Genomic DNA, 25,350 nt, shown 5'->3' with positions numbered 1-25,350 from the left:
GAGGCTGAGACAGGAGGGGTTAGGAGACACTGTGACCCCATCCGATGATACCCCCGGACAGGGCCAAACAGGAAGGATATAACCCCACCCACTTTGCCAAAGCACAGCACCCACACCACTATAGGGATATCTTCAACCTTCAATCTTCAGCCAACTTACCATCCTGAGACAAGGCAGAGTTTAGCCCACAAAGATCTCCGCCACAGCACAACCCAAGGGGGGGGCGCCAACCCAGACAGGAAGATCACATCAGTGACTCAACCCACTCAAGTGACGCACCCCTCCTAGGGACGGCATGAAAGAGCACCAGTAAGCCAGTGACTCGGCCCCTGTAGTAGGGTTAGATGCAGAGAATCCCAGTGGAAAGAGGGGAACCGACCAGGCAGAGACAGCAAGCGCGCTTCGCGTAGCCTTCCACAAGCGTCCCACAATAAGTTGGGTGAATTTTGGCCCGTTCCTCCTGACAGAGCTGGTGTAACTGAGTCAGGTTTGTAGGCCTCCGTGCTCACACACGCTTTTTCAGTTCTGCCAACAAATTGTCTATGGGATTCAGGTCAGGGCTTTGTAATGGCCTCTCCAATACCTTGACTTTGTTGTCCATATGCCATTGTGCCACAACTTTGGAAGTATGCTTGGAGTCATTGTCCATTTGGAAGACACATTTGCAACCAAGCTTTAACTTCCTGACTGATGTCTGGAGATGTTGCTTCAATATTTCCACATACGTTTCTGTCCTCATGATGCCATCTATTTTGAGAAGTGCAACAGGCCCTCCTGCAGCAAAGCACCCCCACAACATGATGCTGCCATCGCCGTGCTTCACGGTTGGGAAGGTGCTCTTCGGCTTGCAAGCCTCCTCCTTTTTCCTCCAAGCACAACGATGGTCATTATGGCCAAACAGTTATATTATTGTTTCATCAGACCAGAGGACATTTCTCCAAAAAGTATGATCTTTGTCCCCATGTGCAGTTGCAAACCATAGTCTAGCTTTTTTATGGAGGTTTTGGAGCAGTGGCTTCTTCCTTGCTGAGCGGCCTTTCAGGTTATGTCGATATCGGACTCGTTTTACTGTGGATATACGTTGATACTTTTGAACCTGTTTCCTCCAGCATCTTCACAATTTCCATTGCTGTTGTTCTGTGATTGATTTGTATGTAAACTTCTGACCTACTGGAATTGTGATACAGTGAATTATAAGTGAAATAATAATATTGTTGGAAAAAGTACTTGTGTCATGCACAAAGTAGATGTCCTAACCGACTTGCCAAAACTATAGTTTGTTCACAAGAAAATTGTGAGTGGTTGAAAAACGAGTTATACTGACTCCAACCTAAGTGTATGTAAACTTCCTACTTCAACTGTATGCTGAGCACTTGTTTGCTGCTTTTTCTTCACTCAGCGGCACCACTCATCCCAAACCATTATTATTATTATTATATTAAACCATCTCAATTAGGTTGAGGTTTAGGGGATTGGGGAGGCCAGGTCTTCTGATGCAGCACTCCATCACTCTCCTTCTGGGTCAAATAACCCGTACACAGCTTGGAGGTGTGTTTTGGGTCATTGTCCTTGTTGAAAGACAAATGATCGTCCCGCTAAACGCAAACCAGATGGAATGGCATATCTCTGCAGAATGATGTTGTAGCCATGCTGGTTAAGTGTGCCTTGAATTCTAAATAAATCACACACAGTGTCACCAGCAAAGCACCTCCACACCAGCACACCTCCTCCTCCATGCTTCACGGTGTTAACCACACGTACGGAGATCATCCGAGCCAGTTTCATCATAGCGCTTGATAGTTTTTACAACTGCACTTGAAGAAACTTCCACAGGACTTGAGATTTTCAGGATTGACTGACCTTCGTGTCTTAAAGTAATGATGGACTGTCATTTCTCTTTGCTTATTTGAGCTGTTCTTGCCAAAATATGAACTTGAACTATTACCGAACAGGGCTATCTTCTGTATACCACCCCTACCTTGTCACAACAGATGCAGATGACTTCGTCAACCATTTTGAAAAGAAGGTCGATGACATCCGATCCTCGTTGCTAAGTCAAACGACACCGCTGGTTCTGCTCACACTGCCCTACCCTATGCTCTGACCTCTTTCTCCCCTCTCTCTCCAGATGAAATCTCGCGTCTTGTGACGGCCGGCCGCCCAACAACCTGCCCGCTTGACCCTATCCCCTCCTCTCTTCTCCAGACCATTTCCGGAGACCTTCTCCCCTTACCTCACCTCGCTCATCAACTCATCCCTGACCGCTGGCTACGTCCCTCCCGTCTTCAAGAGAGCGAGAGTTGCACCCCTTCTGAAAAAACCTACACTCGATCCCTCCGATGTCAACAACTACAGACCAGTATCCCTTCTCTCTTTTCTCTCCAAAACTCTTGAGCGTGCCGTCCTTGGCCAGCTCTACCGCTATCTCTCTCAGAATGACCTTCTTGATCCAAATCAGTCAGGTTTCAAGACTAGTCATTCAACTGAGACTGCTCTTCTCTGTATCACGGAGGCGCTCCGCACTGCTAAAGCTAACTCTCTCTCCTCTGCTCTCATCCTTCTAGACCTATCGGCTGCCTTCGATACTGTGAACCATCAGATCCTCCTCTCCACCCTCTCCGAGTTGGGCATCTCCGGCGCGGCCCACGCTGATTGCGTCCTACCTGACAGGTCGCTCCTACCAGGTGGCGTGGCGAGAATCTGTCTCCTCACCACGCGCTCTCACCACTGGTGTCCCCAGGGCTCTGTTCTAGGCCCTCTCTTATTCTCGCTATACACCAAGTCACTTGGCTCTGTCATAACCTCACATGGTCTCTCCTATCATTGCTATGCAGACGACACACAATTAATCTTCTCCTTTCCCCTTCTGATGACCAGGTGGCGAATCGCATCTCTGCATGTCTGGCAGACATATCAGTGTGGATGACGGATCACCACCTCAAGCTGAACCTCAGCAAGACGGAGCTCCTCTTCCTCCCGGGAAGGACTGCCCGTTCCATGATCTCGCCATCACGGTTGACAACTCCATTGTGTCCTCCTCCCAGAGCGCTAAGAACCTTGGCGTGATCCTGGACAACACCCTGACGTTCTCAACTAACATCAAGGCGGTGTCCCGTTCCTGTAGGTTCATGCTCTACAACATCCGCAGAGTACGACCCTGCCTCACACAGGAAGCGGCGCAGGTCCTAATCCAGGCACTTGTCATCTCCCGTCTTGATTACTGCAACTCGCTGTTGGCTGGGCTCCTGCCTGTGCCATTAAACCCCTACAACTCATCCAGAACGCCGCAGCCCGTCTGGTGTTCAACCTTCCCAAGTTCTCTCACGTCACCCCGCTCCTCCGCTCTCTCCACTGGCTTCCAGTTGAAGCTCGCATCCGCTACAAGACCATGGTGCTCGCCTACGGAGCTGTGAGGGGAACGGCACCTCAGTACCTCCAGGCTCTGATCAGGCCCTACACCCAAACAAGGGCACTGCGTTCATCCACCTCTGGCCTGCTCGCCTCCCTACCACTGAGGAAGTACAGTTCCCGCTCAGCCCAGTCAAAACTGTTCGCTGCTCTGGCCCCCAATGGTGGAACAAACTCCCTCACGACGCCAGGACAGCGGAGTCAATCACCACCTTCCGGAGACACCTGAAACCCCACCTCTTCAAGGAATACCTAGGATAGGGTAAGTAAGGGTAAGTAATCCTTCTCACCCCCCTTCTCCCCCAACAAGATTTAGATGCAAGTGGCTGTTCCACTGATTGTCATAAGGTGTATGCACCAATTTGTAAGTCGCTCTGGATAAGAGCGTCTGCTAAATGACTTAAATGTAATGTAAATGTAAATGACTGGTTCAAACGCATTAAGAAGGAAATAAATTCTACAAATTAACTTTTAAAATCAAATAAAATGTTATTAGTCACATGCGCCGAATACAAAAGGTACATTCACCTTACAGTGAAATGCTTACTTACGAGCCCCTCAATAAAAAGACAGTTAAAAAGAAATATGGATAAGAATAAGAAATAAAAGTAACAAGTAATTAAAGAGCAGTAGTACAATAACAATAGCGAGACTATATAGAGAGGGGTACCATTACAGAGTCATTGTGCACCGGTTAGTTGAGGTAAAACGTATATGCAGGTAGAGTTATTAAAGTGACTATGCATATATGATAAACAGAGAGTAGCAGCGGCGTAAAAGAGGAGGGGGGGGGTAATGCAAATAGTCTGGGTAGCCATTTGGTTAGATGTTCAGAAGTCTTATGGCTTATGGCTTGGGGGTAGAAGCTGTTCAGAAGCGTTTTGGACCTAGACTCCAGTACCGCTTGCCGTGCGATATCAGAGAGAACAGTCTATGACTAAGGTGGCTGGAGTCTTTGACCATTTTTAGGGCCTTCCTCTGGCACCGCCTGGTATAGAGGTCCTGAATGGCAGGAAACTTGGCCCCAGTGATGTACTGGGCCATTCGCACCACCCTCTGTACTGCCTTGAGGTCGGAGGCCGAGCAGTTGCCATACCAGGCAGTGATGCTCTCGACGGTGCAGCTGTAGAACCTTTTGAGGATCTGAGGACCCATGCCAAGTCTTTTCAGTCTCCTGAAAGGGAGTAGGTTTTGTTGTGCCCTCTTCATCACTGTCTTGGTGTGCTTGAACCATGTTAGTTTGTTGGTGATGTGGACACCAAGGAACTTGAAGCTCTCAACCTGCTCCACTGCAGCCCCGCCGATGAGAATGGGGGCGTGCTAGGTCCTCTTTTTCCTGTGGTCCACAATCCTCTCCTTTGTCTTGATCACGTTGAGGGAGAGGTTGTTATCCTGGCATCACACTGCCAGGTCTCTGACCCCCTCCCTATAGGCTGGCTCGTCATTGTCAGTGATCAGGCCTACCACTGTTGTGTCATCGGCAAACCTAATGATGGTGTTGGAGTCGTGCCTGGCCGTGCAGTCATGAGTGAACAGGGAATACAGGAGGGGACTGACCTCGCTCCCCTGAGGGGCCCGTGTTGAGGATCAGCGTGGCGGATGTGTTGTTATCTACACTTACCACCTGGGGGCGGCCCGTCAAGAAGTCCAGGATCCAGTTGCAGAGGGAGGAGTTTAGTCCCAGGGTCCTTAGCTTATTGATGAGCTTTGAGGGCACTATGGTGTTGAACCCTGAACTGTAGTCAATGAATATCATTCTCACATAGGTATTCCTTTTGTCCATTTGGGAAAAGGGCAGTGTGGAGTGCAATAGAGATTGCATCATCTGTGGATCTGTTGGGCGGTTGCAGTTTGGAGTGAGTCTAGGGCTTCTGGGATAATGGTGTTGATGTGAGCCATGCCCAGCCTTTCATATCACTTCATGGCTACAAACGTGAGTGCTACGAGTTGGTAGTCATTTAGGCAGGTGACCTTAGTGTTTTTGGGCACAGGCACTATGGTGGTCGGCTTAAAACATGTTGTTATTACAGACGCGGACAGGGAGAGGATGAAAATGTCAGTGAAGACACTTGCCAGTTGGTTAGCGCATGCTCGCAGTACACGTCCTGGTAATCTGTCTGGCCCTGCATCCTTGTGAATGTTAACCTGTTTAAAGTTCTTACTCACATCGACTGCGGAGAGCGTGATCACACTGTCGTCCAGAATAGCTGGTGCTCTCTTGCATGTTTCAGTGTTATTTGCCTCGAAGCGAGCACATAAGTCATTTAGCTCATCTGGAGGCTCGTGTCACTGGGCAGCTCTTGGCTGCGCTTCCCTTTGTAGTGTGTAGTGGTTTGCAAGCCTTGCCACATCTGACGACGTCAGAGCCGGTGTAGTGCGATTTGATCTTAGTCCTGTATTGATGCTTTGCCTGTTTGATGGTCCCTTGGAGGGCATAGTGGGATTTCTTCTAAGCTTCCGGGTTAGAGTCCCGCTCCTTGAAAGCGGAAGCTTTAGACTTTAGCTCAGTGCGGATGTTGGATAAAATCCATTGCTTCTTGATGGGGTATGTATAAATGGTCACTGTGGGGATGACGTCATCGATGCACTTATTGATGAAGCCAATGACTGATGTGGTGTACTCCTCAATGCCATCGGAAAATCCATAACATATTCCCGTCTGTACTAGCAAAACAGTCCTGGAGCTTAGCATCTTAACCCCTTGTCTTACCATAGAGAATATCTTCATAGAGAATACCTCCTCCCAGCTGCCCACTGCACTGAAGATAGGAAACACTGTCACCACCGATAAATCCACTATAATTGCGAATTTCAATAAGCATTTTTCTACGACTGGCCATGCTTTCCACCTGGCTACCCCTACCCCTGTCAACTGCACTGCACCCCCCACAGCAACTCGCCCAAGCCTTCCCCATTCCTCCTTCTCCCAAATCCAGTCAGCTGATGTTCTGAAAGAGCTGCAAAATCTGGACCGCTACAAATCCGCCGGGCTAGACAATCTGGAACCTTTCTTTCTAAAATTATCTGCCGAAATTGTTGCCACCCATATTACTAGCCTGTTCAACCTCTCTTTCGTGTCGTCTGAGATTCCCAAAGATTGGAGATCAGCTGCGGTCACCCCACTCTTCATAGGGGGAGACACTCTTGACCGAAACTGCTACAGACCTATATCTATCCTACCCTGCCTTTCTAAGGTCTTCGAAAGCCAAGTCAACAAACAGATTACTGATCATTTCGAATCCCACCATACCTTCTCCGCTATGTAATCTGGTTTCAGAGCTGGTCATGGGTGTACCTCAGCCACGCTCAACGTCCTAAACGATATCTTAACCGCCATCGATAAGAAACAATACTGTGCAGCCGTATTCATTGACCTGGCCAAGGCTTTCGACTTTGTCAATCACCACATCCTCATCAGCAGACTCGATATCCTTGGTTTCTGAAATGATTGCCTCGCCTGATTCACCAACTACTTTTCTAATAGATTTCAGTGTGTCAAATCGGAGGGCCTGTTGTCCGGTCCTCTGGCAGTCTCTATGGGGGTGCCACAGGGTTCAATTCTTGGACCGACTCTCTTCTCTGTATACATCAATGATGTCGCTCTTGCTGCTGGTGAGTCTCTGATCCACCTCTACGCAGACGACACCATTCTGTATATTTCTGGCCCGTCTTTGGACACTGTGTTAACAACCCTCCAGGCAAGCTTCAATGCCATACAACTCTCCTTCCGTGGCCTCCAATTGCTCTTGAATACAAGTAAAACTAAATGCATGCTTTTCAACCGATCGCTGCCTGCACCTGCCCGCCCATCCAGCATCACGGTTCTGACTTAGAATATGTGGACAACTACAAATACCTAGATGTCTGGTTAGACTGTAAACTCTCCTTCCAGACTCACATCAAACATCTCCAATCCAAAGTTAAATCTAGAATTGGCTTCCTATTTCACAACAAAGCATCCTTCACTCATGCTGCCAAACATACCCTTGTAAAACAGACCATCCTACCAATCCTTGACTTCGGCGATGTCATTTTACAAAATAGCCTCCAATACCCTACTCAATAAATTGGATGCAGTCTATCACAGTGCCATCCATTTTATCACCAAAGCCCCATATACTACCCACCACTGCGACCTGTACGCTCTTGTTGGCTGGCCCTCGCTTCATACTCATCGCCAAACCCACTGGCTCCAGGTCATCTACAAGACCCTGCTAGGTAAAGTCCCCCCTTATCTCAGCTCGCTGGTCACCATAGCAGCACACGCCTGTAGCAAGCGCTCCAGCAGGTGTATCTCTCTGGTCACCCCCAAAACCAATTCTTCCTTTTGCCACCTCTCCTTCCAGTTCTCTGCTGCAAATGACTGTAACAATCTACAAAAATCTCTGAAACTGGAAACACTTATCTCCCTCACTAGCTTTAAGCACCAGCTGTCAGAGCAGCTCACAGATTACTGCACCTGTACATAGCCCATCTATAATTTAGCCCAAACAACTACCTCTTTCCCTACTGTATTTATTTATTTAGCTCATTTGCACCCCATTATTTCTATCTCTACTTTGCACATTCTTCCACTGCAAATCAACCATTCCAGTGTTTTACTTGCTATATTGTATTTACTTCACCACCATGGCCTTTTTTTTGCCTTTACCTCCCTTATTTCACCTCACTTGCGCACATTGTATATAGACTTATTTTTCTACTGTATTATTGACTGTACGTTTGTTTTACTCCACGTGTAACTCTGTGTTGTTGTTTGTGTCGAACTGCTTTGCTTTATCTTGGCCAGGTCGCAATTGTAAATGAGAATTTGTTCTTAACTTGCCTACCTGGTTAAATAAAGGTGAAATATATATATATTTTCCCAGACGCCGATGTTCTATACCGCCAGTACATCGAATAACCAGCTGTATGTTGATAGTGTCTTCATTCAGCCACGACTCCGTGAAGCATAAGATATTACAGTTTTGAATGTAATTTTCCACGTAGCTCGTCCATTTTATTCTCCAAAGATTGCACGTTTGCTGACAGAATGGAGTGAAGTGGGGGTTTATTCAATGGCCTACGAATTCTCAGAAGGCAGCCCGCTGGCCCCTTTTTCTCCGCCTCCTCTTCACGCAAATCATGGGGATCTGGGCTTGTTCCCGAGATAGTAATATATCATTCGCGTCGGGCTCGTCAGACTCGATAAAGGAAAACAAGGATTCTGGCAGTCCGTGGTGAGTAATCGCAGTCCTGATGTCCAGAAGTTATTTTCGGTCATAAGAGACGTCAATATTATGTACAAAATAAGTTAAAAAAACAAGTTACAAACAACAAAAGTAAACGAACAAACAAACATAATCGGTTGGAGACACGTAAAACATCAGCCTTCTTCTTCTCACACCTGTTAATTGACATGCATTCCAGGCGACTACCTCATGAAGCTGGTTGAGAGAATGTCAAGAGTGTGCAAAGCTGTCATCAAGTCAAAGGGTGGCTACTTTGAAGAAATAATTTGAACACTTTTGGCTACAACATGATTCCATATGTGTATCTCGTAGTTTTTTGGCTACAACATGATTCCATATGTGTTATCTCATAGTTTGATGTTTTCTCTACTATTCTACAATGTTGAAAATATTACAAATAAAGAAAAACCCTTTGTCAGGCGTGTGCGTACTCGTGGTGAAGTCAGGTACAGGAGAGCAGAGAATTGTGAACAGGAGAACACTTTATTACGGCAGGAGAAAGATTACAGACAGACGCAGCTGCGTTAAAAACCTCCAGCCAACAAGGCAAAGTGTATAGCGGGCACAAACAGTTACACAACATGAATGTTTAACAATTCATACAGGCTTCGTGAAATAACACGGAAATAACAAACACATAGCCTAGTGCGTACAACACATAACACACAAACAATATCACACAAAGACATGAGGGGGAACAGAGGAATAAATACATGTAGTGTGATTGGGGAATGTAAACCAGGTGTGAATGGAACAAGACAAAACAAATGGATAATCGAAGAATGGAGCGGCGATGGCTAGAAAGCCGGTGACGTCGACCGCCGAGCGCCACCAGAACAAGGAGAGGGGCCGACTTCGGTGGAAGTCGTGACACCCTTGAATGAATAGGTGTGTCCAAGTATTTGACTGGTCCTGTATATATGTCTCTGAGTCTTGCTTTTTCCCCCTGAGATATTGTTACAAAATTGCCCTTTAATCTTTATAACCGTGTTAATCATTTGCTATTTCGCTGCGTTTAACGTTGTTTTGGCATGGACGTTGAAACATTGCATTGGATTCATTAGCGTTCACGTTCAGTTAGCTAGTGTACTGCTGACTTTCTACAGGCCTCCACTCACAGACGACGGGACAGGAAAATGTCTATTGGAATCTGTCAGTCTCATAAAAATACAGAAGAATTTTGTTTGTGTTATTTCATAGGGCTATTTATTTTAGGATATCCAGTGTAATCCCCACTTCCAAAGGGTTGAAACTTCTCAGTGCACTCTGAGGCAGACTTTAATGAGTTGGTGATCAGTTCCTTGTCAGTTAGTTGTATTAGACTAGGAATCCACCCATGATAGTGCAGATCAATTCATGATTTGCCTGGAATTGAGAGAAAATAAACCACAACCTAGCCACTCTTCCATCGAGTTAAGAGGGATCACATCTGTCACAAAACTGCCCGTCAGGACGGTGCCATTATGTAACTTTACCTCCCCCTAGTGTTCAGATGACTGTACATGCAGCCTCAGAAGGACTGCTGCTCCACCACTCCAGCTTTTCTCCCACACTTCCCTCTCTCACCTTCTCTCAGCTATCCTTCTCCTCTCATTTATCTTTCATTCCACTCTCTTCATCTCTCCAACTCCACTCTCTCCTGTCTCCCCCAGGTCAGTCCAGTTGAATGGAGAAAAGTTGTTGATGGTGGACAACGAGACGTTCCCGGAATTGAAGCCTCAGACGCTGCGGGCAGGGAGGACGATAGCCATGCCCCCTATGACCATCGGCTTCTATGTCATCAAGAACATCAACGCTTATGCCTGCCGCAGATAATCCTCAGCATACTCCTCCTCACCCTTTACCCCTTACCCTTCACCTCCACACTCCTTACCCCTCACCCTCACCCTTCACCCCCATACTCCTCACCACTCACACTTCAGCCCTCACCCCAACTCCTTACCACTCACCCCTCACCCCCACACCCCTCACCCTCACCCTTCAGCCCTCACCCCAACTCCTTACCACTCACCCATCAACCCCACACTCCTTACCACTCACCCCTCACCGCCACACTCCTCACCACTCAACCTTCAGCCCTCACCCCCACACTCCTCACCCTCACACTTCAGCCCTCACCCCAACTCCTTACCACTCACCCCTCACCCCCACACTCCTCACCACTCAACCTTCAGCCCTCACCCCAACTCCTTACCACTCACCCCTCACCCACACACTCCTCACCCTCACCCTTCAGCCCCCACCCCCACCCCAACTCCTTACCCCTCACCCTCACCCTTCACCCCCATATTCCTCACCACTCACACTTCAGCCCTCACCCCAACTCCTTACCACTCACCCCTCACCCCCACACCCCTCACCCTCACCCCAACTCCTTACCACTCACCCCTCACCCCCACACTCCTCACCACTCACCCTTCAGCCCTTCAGCCCTCACCCCAACTCCTTACTACTCACCCCTCACCCCCACACTCCTCACCACTCACCCTTCAGCCCTCACCCCAACTCCTTACTACTCACCCCTCACCCCCACACTCCTCACCCTCACCCTTCAGCCCTCACCCCAACTCCCCACCCTTCACCCCTCACCCCCACACTCCTTACCCTCACCCTTCACCATTTACCTCCACACTCCACACTCCACACTCCTCACCCTTTCCCCCCTAGACTCCTCACCTCACACCCTAGTCATCACCCCTAACCCCCTCCTTCTCACCCCTCATTCTTTTGGTTCTTTATCACTAGTCCCTAGTCCCTGGTCTGACTCAGAAAGGCTTGCCCTTTGTCCCAGACAAGGGTTGCACTGAATACCTTTCAATAGCTCTTTACACCGTCTCCCCATGTGCTACAAGACGGACAGGGATGATTCTACTATTGGGATTTTGTATTGTTTTGTAAAAAGGTTATTGAGTTTTGTTATGACAGAACTGCTATTTCAGAAAGTTGTATCATCCTCCATGTCCAACTAGAATTGTTTTCCATGTCTTTGATCATCAGATCCACTAACAGACACTCAGATTTCTATCTGCCAACAACTCTTATTGTTTCCCCTGCAAACTCCTCTCAACTCTTTGTTGTTGATACTCTGAAGCTCCTGGCAGACGGAGAGACAGAAAGAAGAGAAAACCTGAAGAAAACAAAACCAGTCAACCCCAGGACGTGTGTCAGCCCCAGCAGCCATGTCTGCTGTCTGACTGAATCATCACTGGGTGTGGTGTGGTGTGATATGGTGTGGTGTGGTATGGTGAGGTATGGTGAGGTATGGTGTGGTATGGTGTGGTAGGGTGAGGTATGGTGTGGTATGGTGTGGTATGGTATGGTGAGGTATGGTGTAGTAGGGTGAGGTATGGTGTGGTGTAGTATGGTGTGGTGTGGTATGGTATGGTATGGTGTGGTGTGGTATGGTGTGGTATGGTGAGGTATGGTGTGGTATGGTGTGGTATGGTGAGGTATGGTGAGGTATGGTGTGGTATGGTGTGGTAGGGTGAGGTATGGTGTGGTATGGTGTGGTATGGTATGGTGAGGTATGGTGTAGTAGGGTGAGGTATGGTGTGGTATGGTGAGGTATGGTGTGGTATGGTGTGGTGTGGTGTGGTATTGTGTGGTGTGGTGTGGTATGGTGTGGTGTGGTATGGTGTGGTGTGGTGTGGTATGGTGTGGTGTGGTATGGTGTGGTATGGTGTGGTATGGTGTGGTATGGTGTGGTATGGTGAGGTATGGTGTGGTATGGTGAGGTATGGTGTGGTATGGTGTGGTTGGGTGAGGTATGGTGTGGTATGGTGTGGTATGGTATGGTGAGGTATGGTGTGGTGTGGTATGGTATGGTGTGGTATGGTGTGGTATGGTGAGGTATGGTGTGGTATGGTGTGGTGTGGTGTGGTATTGTGTGGTGTGGTGTGGTATGGTGTGGTGTGGTATGGTGTGGTGTGGTATAGTGTGGTGTGGTATGGTGTGGTATGGTGTGGTAGGGTGAGGTATGGTGTGGTATGGTGTGGTATGGTGTGGTATGGTGTGGTGTGGTGTGATATGGTATGGTGTGGTAGGGTGAGGTATGGTGTGGTGTGGTGTAGTATGGTGTGGTGTGATATGGTGTGGTAGGGTGAGGTATGGTATGGTGAGGTGTGGTATGGTAGGGTGAGTTATGGTGGGGTATGGTATGGTGTGTGTGTGTGTGTGTGTGTGTGTGTGTGTGTGTGTGTGTGTGTGTGTGTGTGTGTGTGTGTGTGTGTGTGTGTGTGTGTGTGTGTGTGTGTGTGTGTGTGTGTGTGTGTGTGTGTGTGTGAATACCCCTGCTGATGAGCCTGTCCTTGTTTACCATGTCCCTCTGAGATTTGTTTTTTAAATCAGCTTGGCTTACAGCTATACATAAACTGTTCATTGGGAATCGCTTTATGGTATTGTGGTGGGTTTGTTGTCTGAAGGACAGTTGAGGGCAGCGATGCACAGCAGAGTGTTCAGCTTCAGACAGAAATGAAAGGGAGAGTCGGTTACTGGTTCAATGTTTTTCTGTAACAGGAAAACAACAAATATTGCATTTACAGTATTTTGCATAGGTGCATAGAGCTGGGTCGCTATGAACACATGTTACTAAAACACTATTCTAGTCAATCAACCTCTCATTCAGATTCATCACTGCATATCCATTCCCATGTACAGGTATATTATGCTGCTAGCCTTTATGATAAATATTAAGTATTACTATTAATAATATTAAATATGACTTATTAAGTTTGGATTGTTTTATACGGAATTCCATTAGTCGGTGTATCATCATTCTATTTGAATATGTTAATGTACATAAAAGTGTGTTAATTACAGGAGATGCATGTTTGAAGTGTTTATTTACATATAATTGTATTTTAAATGTTAAAAAATGTATATTTGTATGTAATTATTTTTTATATTGAGGGAAGCATAATTGAACTGGTACCTTTTTGGGTGAGACTGAAACAGAACCCTAAGTCAATGGAAAATGTCAGTACAATGCATGGCATTGTGTGCTGTAGCTATTCTTCAGTGGAACCTGATGGTTATCATCTGACAAGAGATACTGTACCGTGTACGTACAGGGGTTGGGAGACAGAGAACATTTCCACTGAATGTGTTAAATAATAATACGTATATTATTTCCTCATGTGGAGTTGTTCATATTTCCTTTTTTTAAATAGCATTATTTTATTGTGTAAAGTGTGCGGTTGAGCATTATGTTTTGGTAAGGAAAATATATACAGCGATAATAAAATGATTACAATAACGTTGATTGTAATAGGTGTTTCTATTGTGATACTGCTTTCCTTTTGTTGGGAGGTTTTGTTGCTATAACAAAGCAGGTACTGTGCACAGTAGAAGATTTGCAAAATCCTATTGGTAAAATCCTACCGCAGGTATAGGCTAAGTAAACCTACTTTGTCCTAGATTCAATTAGATCAAGCATTAACCGGCGATAACCAACAGCTGCAAAGCTGGTGTTTTGGCGGTGTTGGAGGTGTAACAGAGTTGGAGCTGTCAAATCGGTGAGCAGCTGCTCTTGTGATCGTTGTCACAAAGCCACACCCGTCCCACTCGCGGTAGAAGTTCAGAGAGAGCGAGTTTAGGCTATATAGAAATGATGGCGCTGAAATTGAAAATTATTAAACAAAATAATAAGGATTTATATCAGCCTAATGGAGGTGTAGATGACATCTTTCAGCCTAATGGAGGTGTAGATGACATCTATCAGCCTAATGGAGGTGTAGATGACATCTATCAGCCTAATGGAGGTGTAGATGACATCTATCAGCCTAATGGAGGTGTAGATGACATCTATCAGCCTAATGGAGGTGTAGATGACATCTATCAGCCGAATGGAGGTGTAGATGACATCTATCAGCCTAATGGAGGTGTAGATGACATCTATCAGCCTAATGGATGTGTAGATGTCATCTACCAGCCTAATGGAGGTGTAGATGACATCTATCAGCCTAATGGATGTGTAGATGTCATCTACCAGCCTAATGGAGGTGTAGATGACATCTATCAGCCTAATGGAGGTGTAGATGACATCTATCAGCCTAATGGAGGTGTAGATGACATCTATCAGCCTAATAGAGGTGTAGATTACAGCTATCAGCCTAACGGAGGTGTAGATGACATCTATCAGCCTAATGGAGGTGTAGATGACATCTATCAGCCTAATGGAGGTGTAGATTACATCTATCAGCCAAATGGAGGTGTAGATTACATCTGTCAGCCTAATGGAGATGTAGATTACATCTATCAGCCTAATGGAGGTGTAGATTACATCTATCAGCCTAATGGAGGTGTAGATTACATCTATCAGCCTAATGGAGGTGTAGATTACATCTATCAGCCTAATGGAGGTTTAGATTACATCTATCAGCCTAATGGAGGTTTAGATTACATCTATCAGCCTGATGGAGGTGTAGATGACATCTATCAGCCTAATGGAGGTGTAGATGACATCTATCAGCCTAATGGAGGTGTAGATTACATCTATCAGCCTAATGGAGGTGTAGATCAAATCTCACATTCCAGTGTTCCAATTTGCAAGGCTGCATGGGATTTCTCTTAATATGACTCAGGGATAGCCAATGGTGATTTAGGTGCTTGTGGATTTGACAACCCTAACACACTTCCACCTCCGACACCATCACATTATCAGCTATGCGGATGTCAGCTAAAGCTGATCTGATTGAATCGGGACATTAACACAAATTGTATTGGCACACAACTGTACTTGTCTCACATACTGCTACTGTATGGCTTAAACTATGTGAAAGCAGATTTTTTTGTGTTAATAGTACTACTGAATAAATAAAATGCCATAGAATAAATAAATATTCCGTGATCTCAGCAAGGAGAAGAGAGGAGAGGAAAAAGGAGCACACAGGACCACATGTTGGTGAGGCAAAAGAGAGAGGATGAAAGGATCTATACGAGTTAGAATTAAAGCAGAGAGAGTACTCACAGTGACAGCGGAAGCAATCAGAATGCACTGACACACACACACACACACACACAAAGAGAGAGCTCACGAAGAGAGCCAGGGGTCACACACAGACACAGACACACACACAAATGCACACACTTACAAACAAACACACACACACACACACACACACACACACACACACACACACACACACACACACACACACACACACACACACACACACACACACACACACACACACACACACACACACACACACACACACACACACACACACACACACACACACACACACAGCCTCCAGCAGATGTAGAGGCAGCTGGAATCGAGCTTTGTTGTGGGGAAGGAGGGCCCTGCCTTGCACTGTCCTGTCAGAGAGAGGTGGAGAACCAGTGGTTGATGGGAAACATTTGCCAGGCTAGGCTCGGCCCTGCCAGGCTCGGCCAAGGCTAGGCTCGGCCCTGCCAGGCTCAGCCAAGCTAGGCTCGGCCCTGCCAGGCTGGGTCAGTCCCCAATTCTTCAGAACCAGGTTAGGTTAGTGTTTCGCTACTTTGGTCCTTGCACGTTTTTTGTTCCAGTCTTGTACCAGCACACCTGATACAACTACTCACCAAATTACCAGGCCCTTTATTAATGCAATCAGGTGTACTATTTGGCTGTGAGGGGGGGAGGAGGAGAATAGAGGAGGACAGGAGACGAGAAAGTTAGTATGGGCTGTGGTGGGCTAGCAGGGGACCATAAACCAGACACAGTAATGTTGAGAGTTTATATTTTCTTCTTAGGTGACTGGATTTCCACCAAGTTAAGATTGTCAGAGTTAGGTTTGAGTACAACAGCATGTGGCATTCATTACATTTACATTTACATTTAAGTCATTTAGCAGACGCTCTTATCCAGAGCGACTTACAAATTGGTGCATTCACCTTATGACATCCAGTGGAACAGCCACTTTACAATAGTGCATCTAAATCTTTTAGGGGGAGGGGGGGTGAGAAGGATTACTTATCCTATCCTAGGTATTCCTTAAAGAGGTGGGGTTTCAGGTGTCTCCGGAAGGTGGTGATTGACTCCGCTGTCCTGGCGTCGTGAGGGAGTTTGTTCCACCATTGGGGGGCCAGAGCAGCGAACAGTTTTGACTGGGCTGAGCGGGAACTGTACTTCCTCAGTGGTAGGGAGGCGAGCAGGCCAGAGGTGGATGAACGCAGTGCCCTTGTTTGGGTGTAGGGCCTGATCAGAGCCTGGAGGTACTGAGGTGCCGTTCCCCTCACAGCTCCGTAGGCAAGCACCATGGTCTTGTAGCGGATGCGAGCTTCAACTGGAAGCAAGTGGAGAGAGCGGAGGAGCGGGGTGACGTGAGAGAACTTGGGAAGGTTGAACACCAGACGGGCTGCGGCGTTCTGGATGAGTTGTAGGGGTTTAATGGCACAGGCAGGGAGCTCAGCCAACAGCGAGTTGCAGTAATCCAGACGGGAGATGACAAGTGCCTGGATTAGGACCTGCGCCGCTTCCTGTGTGAGGCAGGGTCGTACTCTGCGGATGTTGTAGAGCATGAACCTACAGGAACGGGCCACCGCCTTGATGTTAGTTGAGAACGACAGGGTGTTGTCCAGGATCACGCCAAGGTTCTTAGCGCTCTGGGAGGAGGACACAATGGAGTTGTCAACCGTGATGGTGAGATCATGGAACGGGCAGTCCTTCCCCGGGAGGAAGAGCAGCTCCTTCTTGCCGAGGTTCAGCTTGAGGTGGTGATCCGTCATCCACACTGATATGTCTGCCAGACATGCAGAGATGCGATTCGCCACCTGGTCATCAGAAGGGGAAAGGAGAAGATTAATTGTGTGTCGTCTGCATAGCAATGATAGGAGAGACCATGTGAGGTTATGACAGAGCCAAGTGACTTGGTGTATAGCGAGAATAGGAGAGGGCCTAGAACAGAGCCCTGGGGACACCAGTGGTGAGAGCGCGTGGTGAGGAGACAGATTCTCGCCACGCCACCTGGTAGGAGCGACCTGTCAGGTAGGACGCAATCAAGCGTGGGCCGCGCCGGAGATGCCCAACTCGGAGAGGGTGGAGAGGAGGATCTGATGGTTCACAGTATCGAAGGCAGCCGATAGGTCTAGAAGGATGAGAGCAGAGGAGAGAGAGTTAGCTTTAGCAGTGCGGAGCGCCTCCGTGATACAGAGAAGAGCAGTCTCAGTTGAATGACTAGTCTTGAAACCTGACTGATTTGGATCAAGAAGGTCATTCTGAGAGAGATAGCGGGAGAGCTGGCCAAGGACGGCACGTTCAAGAGTTTTGGAGAGAAAAGACAAAAGGGATACTGGTCTGTAGTTGTTGACATCGGAGGGATCGAGTGTAGGTTTTTTCAGAAGGGGTGCAAGGTGGCAAAGAGCTTCCTAGGGTTAGAGGCAGATGCTTGGAATTTAGAGTGGTAGAAAGTGGCTTTAGCAGCAGAGACAGAGGAGGAAAATGTAGAGAGGAGGGAGTGAAAGGATGCCAGGTCCGCAGGGAGGCGAGTTTTCCTCCATTTCCGCTCGGCTGCCCGGAGCCCTGTTCTGTGAGCTCGCAATGAGTCGTCGAGCCACGGAGCGGGAGGGGAGGACCGAGCCGGCCTGGAGGATAGGGGACATAGAGAGTCAAAGGATGCAGAAAGGGAGGAGATAGTGATAGTATGTGATAGTACTGTCCTTTTTCATTGAACATTTTAAGATATGTGTTGGCAGTCTTGAACCTGATCACTGAACTGCGGCATGCACAGAATTGTGAACCTCATTCAGGAAATTCAGATTCAATTCATTCAGATTTGGCATGTGTCCTGAGATCCTCAAAAGGTTCCACAGCTGCAACATTGAGAGCATCCTGACTGGTTGCATCCCTGCCTGGAACGGCAATTGCTCGGCCTCCGAACACAAGGCACTACAGAGGGTAGTGCGTACAGGCCAGTACATCACTGTGGCAAAGCTGCTTGCCATCCAGGACCTCTACACCAGGCGTTGTCAGAGGAAGGCCCTAAAAATGTGTCATAGACTGTGCTCCCTACTACTGCATGGCAAGCAGTACCGGAGTGCCAAGTCTAGGACAAAAAAGGCTTCTCAACAGTTTTTACCCCTAAGCCATAAATCTCGTGAACATCTAATCAAATGGCTACCCGGATTATTTGCATTGTGCCCCACTACTGTATATAGCCTCGCTACTGTTTTTCACTGGGAGAGAGAGTTCTGTATTACTATCTAAGTCTGTACCCAAACAATTTGAGCTTCTACTTCTAAAGATGCACCTTTCCGGAAACAAGTCTCTCACTGTTGCCGCTTGCTATAGACCTCCCTCTGCCCCCAGCTGTGCCCTAGATACCATATGTGAACTGATTGGCCCCCATCTATCTTCTGATTTTGTGCTACTAGGTGACCTAAACTGGGACATGCTTAACACCCCGGCCATACTACAAACTAAGCTTGATGCCCTCAATCTCACACAAATTATTAATGAACCTACCAGGTACAACCCCAAATCAGTAAACACGGGGACCCTCATAGATCTCATCCTAACTAATTCGCCCTCCAAATACACCTCTGCTGTTTTCAATCAAGATCTCAGCGATCACTGCTTCATTGCCTGACTCCATAATGGGTCTGCGACCAAACGACCACCCCTCATCACTGTCAAACGCTCCCTGAAACACTTCTGCGAGCAGGCCTTTCTAATCGACCTGGGCGGGGTATCCTGGAATGACATTGACCTCATCCCATCAGTAGATGATGCCTGGCTATTCTTTAAAAGTTCCTTCCTCACCATCTTAAATAAGCATGCCCCTCTCAAAAAATGTAGAACTAGGAATAGATATAGTCCTTGGTTCATGCCAGACCTGTCTGCCCTTGACCAGCACAAAAACATCCTGTGGCGTTCTGCATTAGCATCAAATAACCCCAGTGGTATGCAACTTTTCAGGGAAGTTAGGAACAAATATACACAGGCAGTTAGAAAAGCTAAGGCTAGCTTTTTCAAACAGAAATTTGCATCCTGTAGTACTAACTCAAAAAAGTTCTGGGACACTGTAAAGTCCATGGAGAATAAGAGCACCTCCTCCCAGCTGCCCACTGCTCTGAGGCTAGGAAACACTGTCACCACTGATAAATCCACTATAATTAAGAATTTCAATAAGCATTTCTCTACGGCTGGCCATGCTTTCCACATGGCTACCCCTACCCCGGTCAACTGCCCGGCACCCTCCACAGCAACCCGTCAAAGCCCCCACCATTTCTCCATCACCCAAATCCACATAGCTGATGTTCTGAAAGAGCTGCAAAATCTGGACCCCTACAAATCAGCCGGGCTAGACAATCTGGACCCTCTCTTTCTAAAATGATCTGCCGAAATTGTTGCAACCCCTATTACTAGCCGGTTCAACCTCTCTTTCGTATCGTCTGAGATTCCCAAAGATTGGAAAGCTGCCGCGTTCATCCCCCTCTTCAACGGGGGTGACACTCTAGACCCAAACTGCTACAGACCTATATATATCCTACCCTGTCTTTCTAAGGTCTTCGAAAGCCAAGTTAACAAACAGATTACTGACCATTTCGAATCCCACCATACCTTCTCCGCTATGCAATCTGGTTTCAGAGCTGGTCATGGGTGCACCTCAGCCACACTGAAGGTTCTAAACGACATCATAACTGCCATCAATAAGATACATTACTGTGCAGCTGTATTCATCGACCTGGCCAAGGCTTTCGACTCTGTCAATCACAACATTCTTATTGGCAGACTCGACAGCCTTGGTTTCTCAAATGATTGCCTCGCCTGGTTTACCAACTACTTCTCTGATAGAGTGTGTCAAATTGGAGGGCCTGTTGTCCGGACCTCTGACAGTCTATATGGGTGTGCCACAGGGTTCAATTCTCGGTCCGACTCTCTTTTTTGTATACATCAATGATGATGCTCTTGCTGCTGGTGATTCTCTGATCCACCTCTACGCAGACGACACCATTCTGTATACTTCTGGCCCCTCCTTGGACACTGTGTTAACTAACCTTCAGACGAGCTTCAATGCCATACAACTCTCCTTTTGTGGCCTCCAACTGCTCTTAAACGCAAGTAAAACTAAATGCATGCTTTTCAATCGATCACTGTCCGCACCTGCTCGCCTGTCCAGCATCACTACTCTGGACGGCTCTGACTTAGAATACGTGGACAACTACAAATACCTGGGTGTCTGGTTAGACTGTAAACTCTCCTTCCAGACTCACATTAAGCATCTCCAATCAAAAATTAAATCTAGAATCGGCTTCCTATTTTGCAAAAAGGATCCTTCACTCGTGCTGCCAAACATACCCTCGTAAAACTGACCATCCTACCGATCCTCGACTTCAGTGATGTCATCTATAAAATAGCCTCCAACACTCTACTCAACAAACTGGATGCAGTCCATCACAGTGCCATACACTACCCACCATTGCGACCTGTACGATCCCGTTGGTTGGTCCTCGCTTCATACTCGTTGCCAAACCCACTGGCTACAGGTTATCTACAAGTCTCTGCTAGGTAAAGCCCCGCCTTATCTCAGCTCACTGGTCACCATAGCAGCACCCACTCGTAGCACGCGCTCCAGCACGTACAGTATATATCACTGGTCACCCCCAAAGTCAATTCCTCCTTTGGTCGTCTTTCCTTACAGTTCTCTGCTGCCCATGACTGGAACGAATTCCAAAAATCTCTGAAGCTGGAGACTCACATCTCCCTCACTAGCTTTAAGCACCAGCTGTCAGAGCAGTTTACAGATCACTGCACCTGTACTTAGCCTATCTGTAAACAGCCCATCTATCTACCTACCTCATCACCATACTGGTATTCATTTATTTTGCTCCTTTGCAGTATCTCATCCTGCACATTCATCTTCTACCGATCTACCATTCCAGTGTTTAATTGCTATATTGTAATTACTTCGCCACCATGGCCTATTTATTTCCTTAACTTACCTCATTTGCACTCACTGTATATATACTTTTTGTTTTCTTTTGTTCTACTGTATTATTGACTGTATGTTTTGTTTATTCCATGTGTAACTCTGTGTTGTTGTATGTGTCGAATTGCTATGCTTTATCTTGGCCAGGTCGCAGTTGCAAATGAGAACTTGTTCTCAACTAGCCTACCTGGTTAAATAAAGGTGAAATTTAAATATATATATTTTTTAAACAGAGAGAGAGAGAGAGAGAGAGAGAGAGAGAGAGAGAGAGAGAGAGAGATGCAAACACACACAAACAAGAGAAAAATAGCCAAGGTACACTGATCTCAGGACACATGTTCAAAGTGTAAACTGGACTGGCATTTGTCAGGAAACCAACATCAGAGGGATGCCACGGTTCATTTGATTACAACTCCCAAGACGTACATACACAGATGAACTGACACAAACTATTTCTGACGAGAACAGGACTTTTCAAAGTACTACAACATGTATGTCTCATGGTCCTTCTGTGGCTCAGTTGGTAGAGCATGGCGCTTGTAACGCCAGGGTAGTGGGTTCGATTCCGGGACCACCCATATGTAGAATGTATGCACACATGACTGTAAGTCGCTTTGGATAAAAGCGTCAGCTAAATGGCATATATTATTATTATATTATTATGGCTGAATTCATTGGATAAATAAGGAAACAGAGTATTTCACAGTCAGATTACCTGTATTATGCTGAAGTGAACACTCAACCTATAGCTCATTGTGTTTCCACTATCCAGAGATAATCCCTCTAACCCGCTCTTATTGGGCCATTGTGGGAAACTCTGTTTGGAAATCTCAACTTCTTCTAAACCAGTACATTGTGATCATAACCTCTGCGCCCTTTGAGCCAATCTAATGGTGACATGGTTTAGTACACTGCACCGGAGTACTGAATACTTCTTCGTGACAGAGGCTCTTTAGCAGAGGTAGCTGTAACCAAACCCTGGCTAACTCTGTTTATACTCTGTGATCCATTTGGAAACATGCAAGGCTGTCTTTCTTCTGCAAGCCAACATGCAGGACTTTGCTGTGTTTACTCGGTCTAAACAGTTGTCAGCTTAAATAATACTTCCATGAATGTCCAGCCGCTGGAAATTGATGGTACAGGTTAGGCTGTGCACTAACAACGTTGGATCCCCTGGCTGGCGTGGACAGTGTGACCAAAGCAAGGCGGATAAAGCATAAATATTAACGTTAAAATGCAGCTAGAATCACTAAATGCTTTCCTTCTCTCTGGTTGGTAGACCCAGAGATATGAATGGTGTGCCAGATTCCAAACTGTGATTATTATAGAATGTCCCCACAGATTTGTTCTAAGAAACAAGGAACATTCTGATATTCCACACAGCCTTAATTTGCATTTCTTTTGACTTTGCTCAAGGATAGTTGCATAATCAAGGTTACATTTGTATAACTCTGAACATCCTTTCATTGTCTCTTGACAATGAAACTAATGATTCTGCTCCATGTGTTGGCAGGGCTGCATCTCATGTGATTTAGTACCGTAGGCCTAATACTTGCACAATGAAGTAAATTAATAACACATGGAATCTCTCCACACACACACACACTAACACACACACACACACACACGCACGCACGCACACACACACACACACACACACACACACACACACACACACACGCACACGCACGCACGCACACACACACACACACACACACACACACACACACACACACACACACACACACACACACACACACACACACACACACACACACACACACACACACACACACACACACTAACACACACACACTAACACACACACACACACACACACACACACACACACACACACACACACACACACACACACACACACACACACACACACACACACACACACACACACACACACACACACACACACACACACACACACACACACACACACACACACACACACACACACAAGCATAATGTATTCCAGGAATAGCAGATCATTGTAAAACTGTCAGAATCTTGTCAGTCTCGTCTTCAGCACATGACTTTAACTCGCTTCAATTACTACCCTAATGAAAGGATACCCTTCAGTGTCTGGCAAACTACGTCAACACATTTTTATTTATTTCATTTTAGGTACTTTAACTTTTGAAACTCAATGTGTTGTGATTTTGTTATTATACTTCATTGTTATTTTATGCTTCTTCAGAGAAATATAGATGTGTAGTGATTTTGTTACACACATATATATATATATACACATATATATATATATATATATATATATATATATATATATATATATATATATATATATATATATATATATATATATATATATATATGTGTAGTGATGTCCTACTGTATGTATTTTATTAATAGTGTAATAGTAAAAAATGTACCACAAACCCATGAGGTGCCTTATTGCAACTATAAACTGGTTACCAACATAATTAGAAGAGTGAAAATATATGATTGTCATGCCCATGGTATGTGGTCTGATATAGCATGGTTTTCAGACAAGGAGCATTCAGGGCTCTAAACACCCAGTTCATAATCGGCTTAATACCTTATACTGTAGTTTGCCTGGAGTAGGAGGCTTATCGTTTGGTGTAAATATAGGAAGGTGTACTTCACCTGGAGTAGAAAGCTAGTAGTTTGGTGTTAATATGGTAACGTGTAGTTTACCTGGAGTAGGAGGCTTATCGTTTGGTGTAAATATAGTAAGGTGTACTTCACCTGGAGTAGAAAGCTAGTAGTTTGGTGTTAATATGGTACCGTGTAGTTTACCTGGAGTAGAGGCTAGTAATTTGGTGTTAATATGGTAACATGTAGTTTACCTGGAGTAGAAAGCTAGTAGTTTGGTGTTAATATAGTAACGTGTAGTTTGCCTGGAGTAGAAGGCTAGTAGTTTGGTGTTAATATAGTAAGGTGTAGTTTACCTGGAGTAGAAAGCTAGTAGTTTGGTGTTAATATAGTAACGTGTAGTTTACCTGGAGTAGAAGGCTAGTAGTTTGGTGTTAATATAGTAACGTGTAGTTTGCCTGGAGTAGAAAGCTAGTAGTTTGGTGTTAATATAGTAAGGTGTAGTTTACCTGGAGTAGAAAGCTAGTAGTTTGGTGTTAATATAGTAAGGTGTAGTTTACCTGGAGTAGAAAGTTAGTAGTTTGGTGTTAATATAGTAAGGTGTAGTTTACCTGGAGTAGAAAGCTAGTAGTTTGGTGTTAATATAGTAAGGTGTAGTTTACCTGGAGTAGGAGGCTAGTAGTTTGGTGTTAATATAGTAAGGTGTACTTCACCTGGAGTAGAAGGCTAGTAGTTTGGTGTTAATATAGTAATGTGTAGTTTACCTGGAGTAGAAGGCTAGTAGTTTGGTGTTAATATAGTAAGGTGTAGTTTACCTGGAGTAGGAGGCTAGTAGTTTGGTGTTAATATAGTAAGGTGTACTTCACCTGGAGTAGAAAGCTAGTAGTTTGGTGTTAATATGGTAACGTGTAGTTTACCTGGAATAGAAAGCTAGTAGTTTGGTGTTAATATGGTAACGTGTAGTTTACCTGGAGTAGAAAGCTAGTAGTTTGGTGTTAATATAGTAACCTGTAGTTTGCCTGGAGTAGAAGGCTAGTAGTTTGGTGTTAATATAGTAAGGTGTACTTCACCTGGAGTAGAAAGCTAGTAGTTTGGTGTTAATATAGTAACGTGTAGTTTACCTGGAGTAGGAGGCTAGTAGTTTGGTGTTAATATAGTAAGGTGTACTTTACTTGGAGTAGAAAGCTAGTAGTTTGGTGTTAATATAGTAA

The 25,350-nt window shown here is 45.9% G+C and overlaps 1 protein-coding gene across 1 annotated transcript in view; it reads left to right on the top strand.

Annotated features, from left to right (window-relative positions):
- LOC118377710 (inactive heparanase-2-like) overlaps window positions 1–10,480 on the top strand; it is a 235,695-nt gene extending 225,215 nt beyond the window's left edge. Inside the window, exon 11 of the mRNA XM_052477903.1 lies at window positions 10,292–10,480. Within this exon, the coding sequence (XP_052333863.1) occupies window positions 10,292–10,454 (163 nt within the window). The 3' untranslated portion in view covers window positions 10,455–10,480. The remainder of the gene's footprint in view (window positions 1–10,291) is intronic.
- The last annotated feature ends 14,870 nt before the right edge of the window (window positions 10,481–25,350 follow it).

The sequence above is a fragment of the Oncorhynchus keta genome, chromosome 24, assembly GCF_023373465.1.
Source record: "Oncorhynchus keta strain PuntledgeMale-10-30-2019 chromosome 24, Oket_V2, whole genome shotgun sequence".
NCBI lineage: Eukaryota > Metazoa > Chordata > Actinopteri > Salmoniformes > Salmonidae > Oncorhynchus > Oncorhynchus keta.
This window is presented reverse-complemented; position numbering and strand designations above follow the sequence as displayed.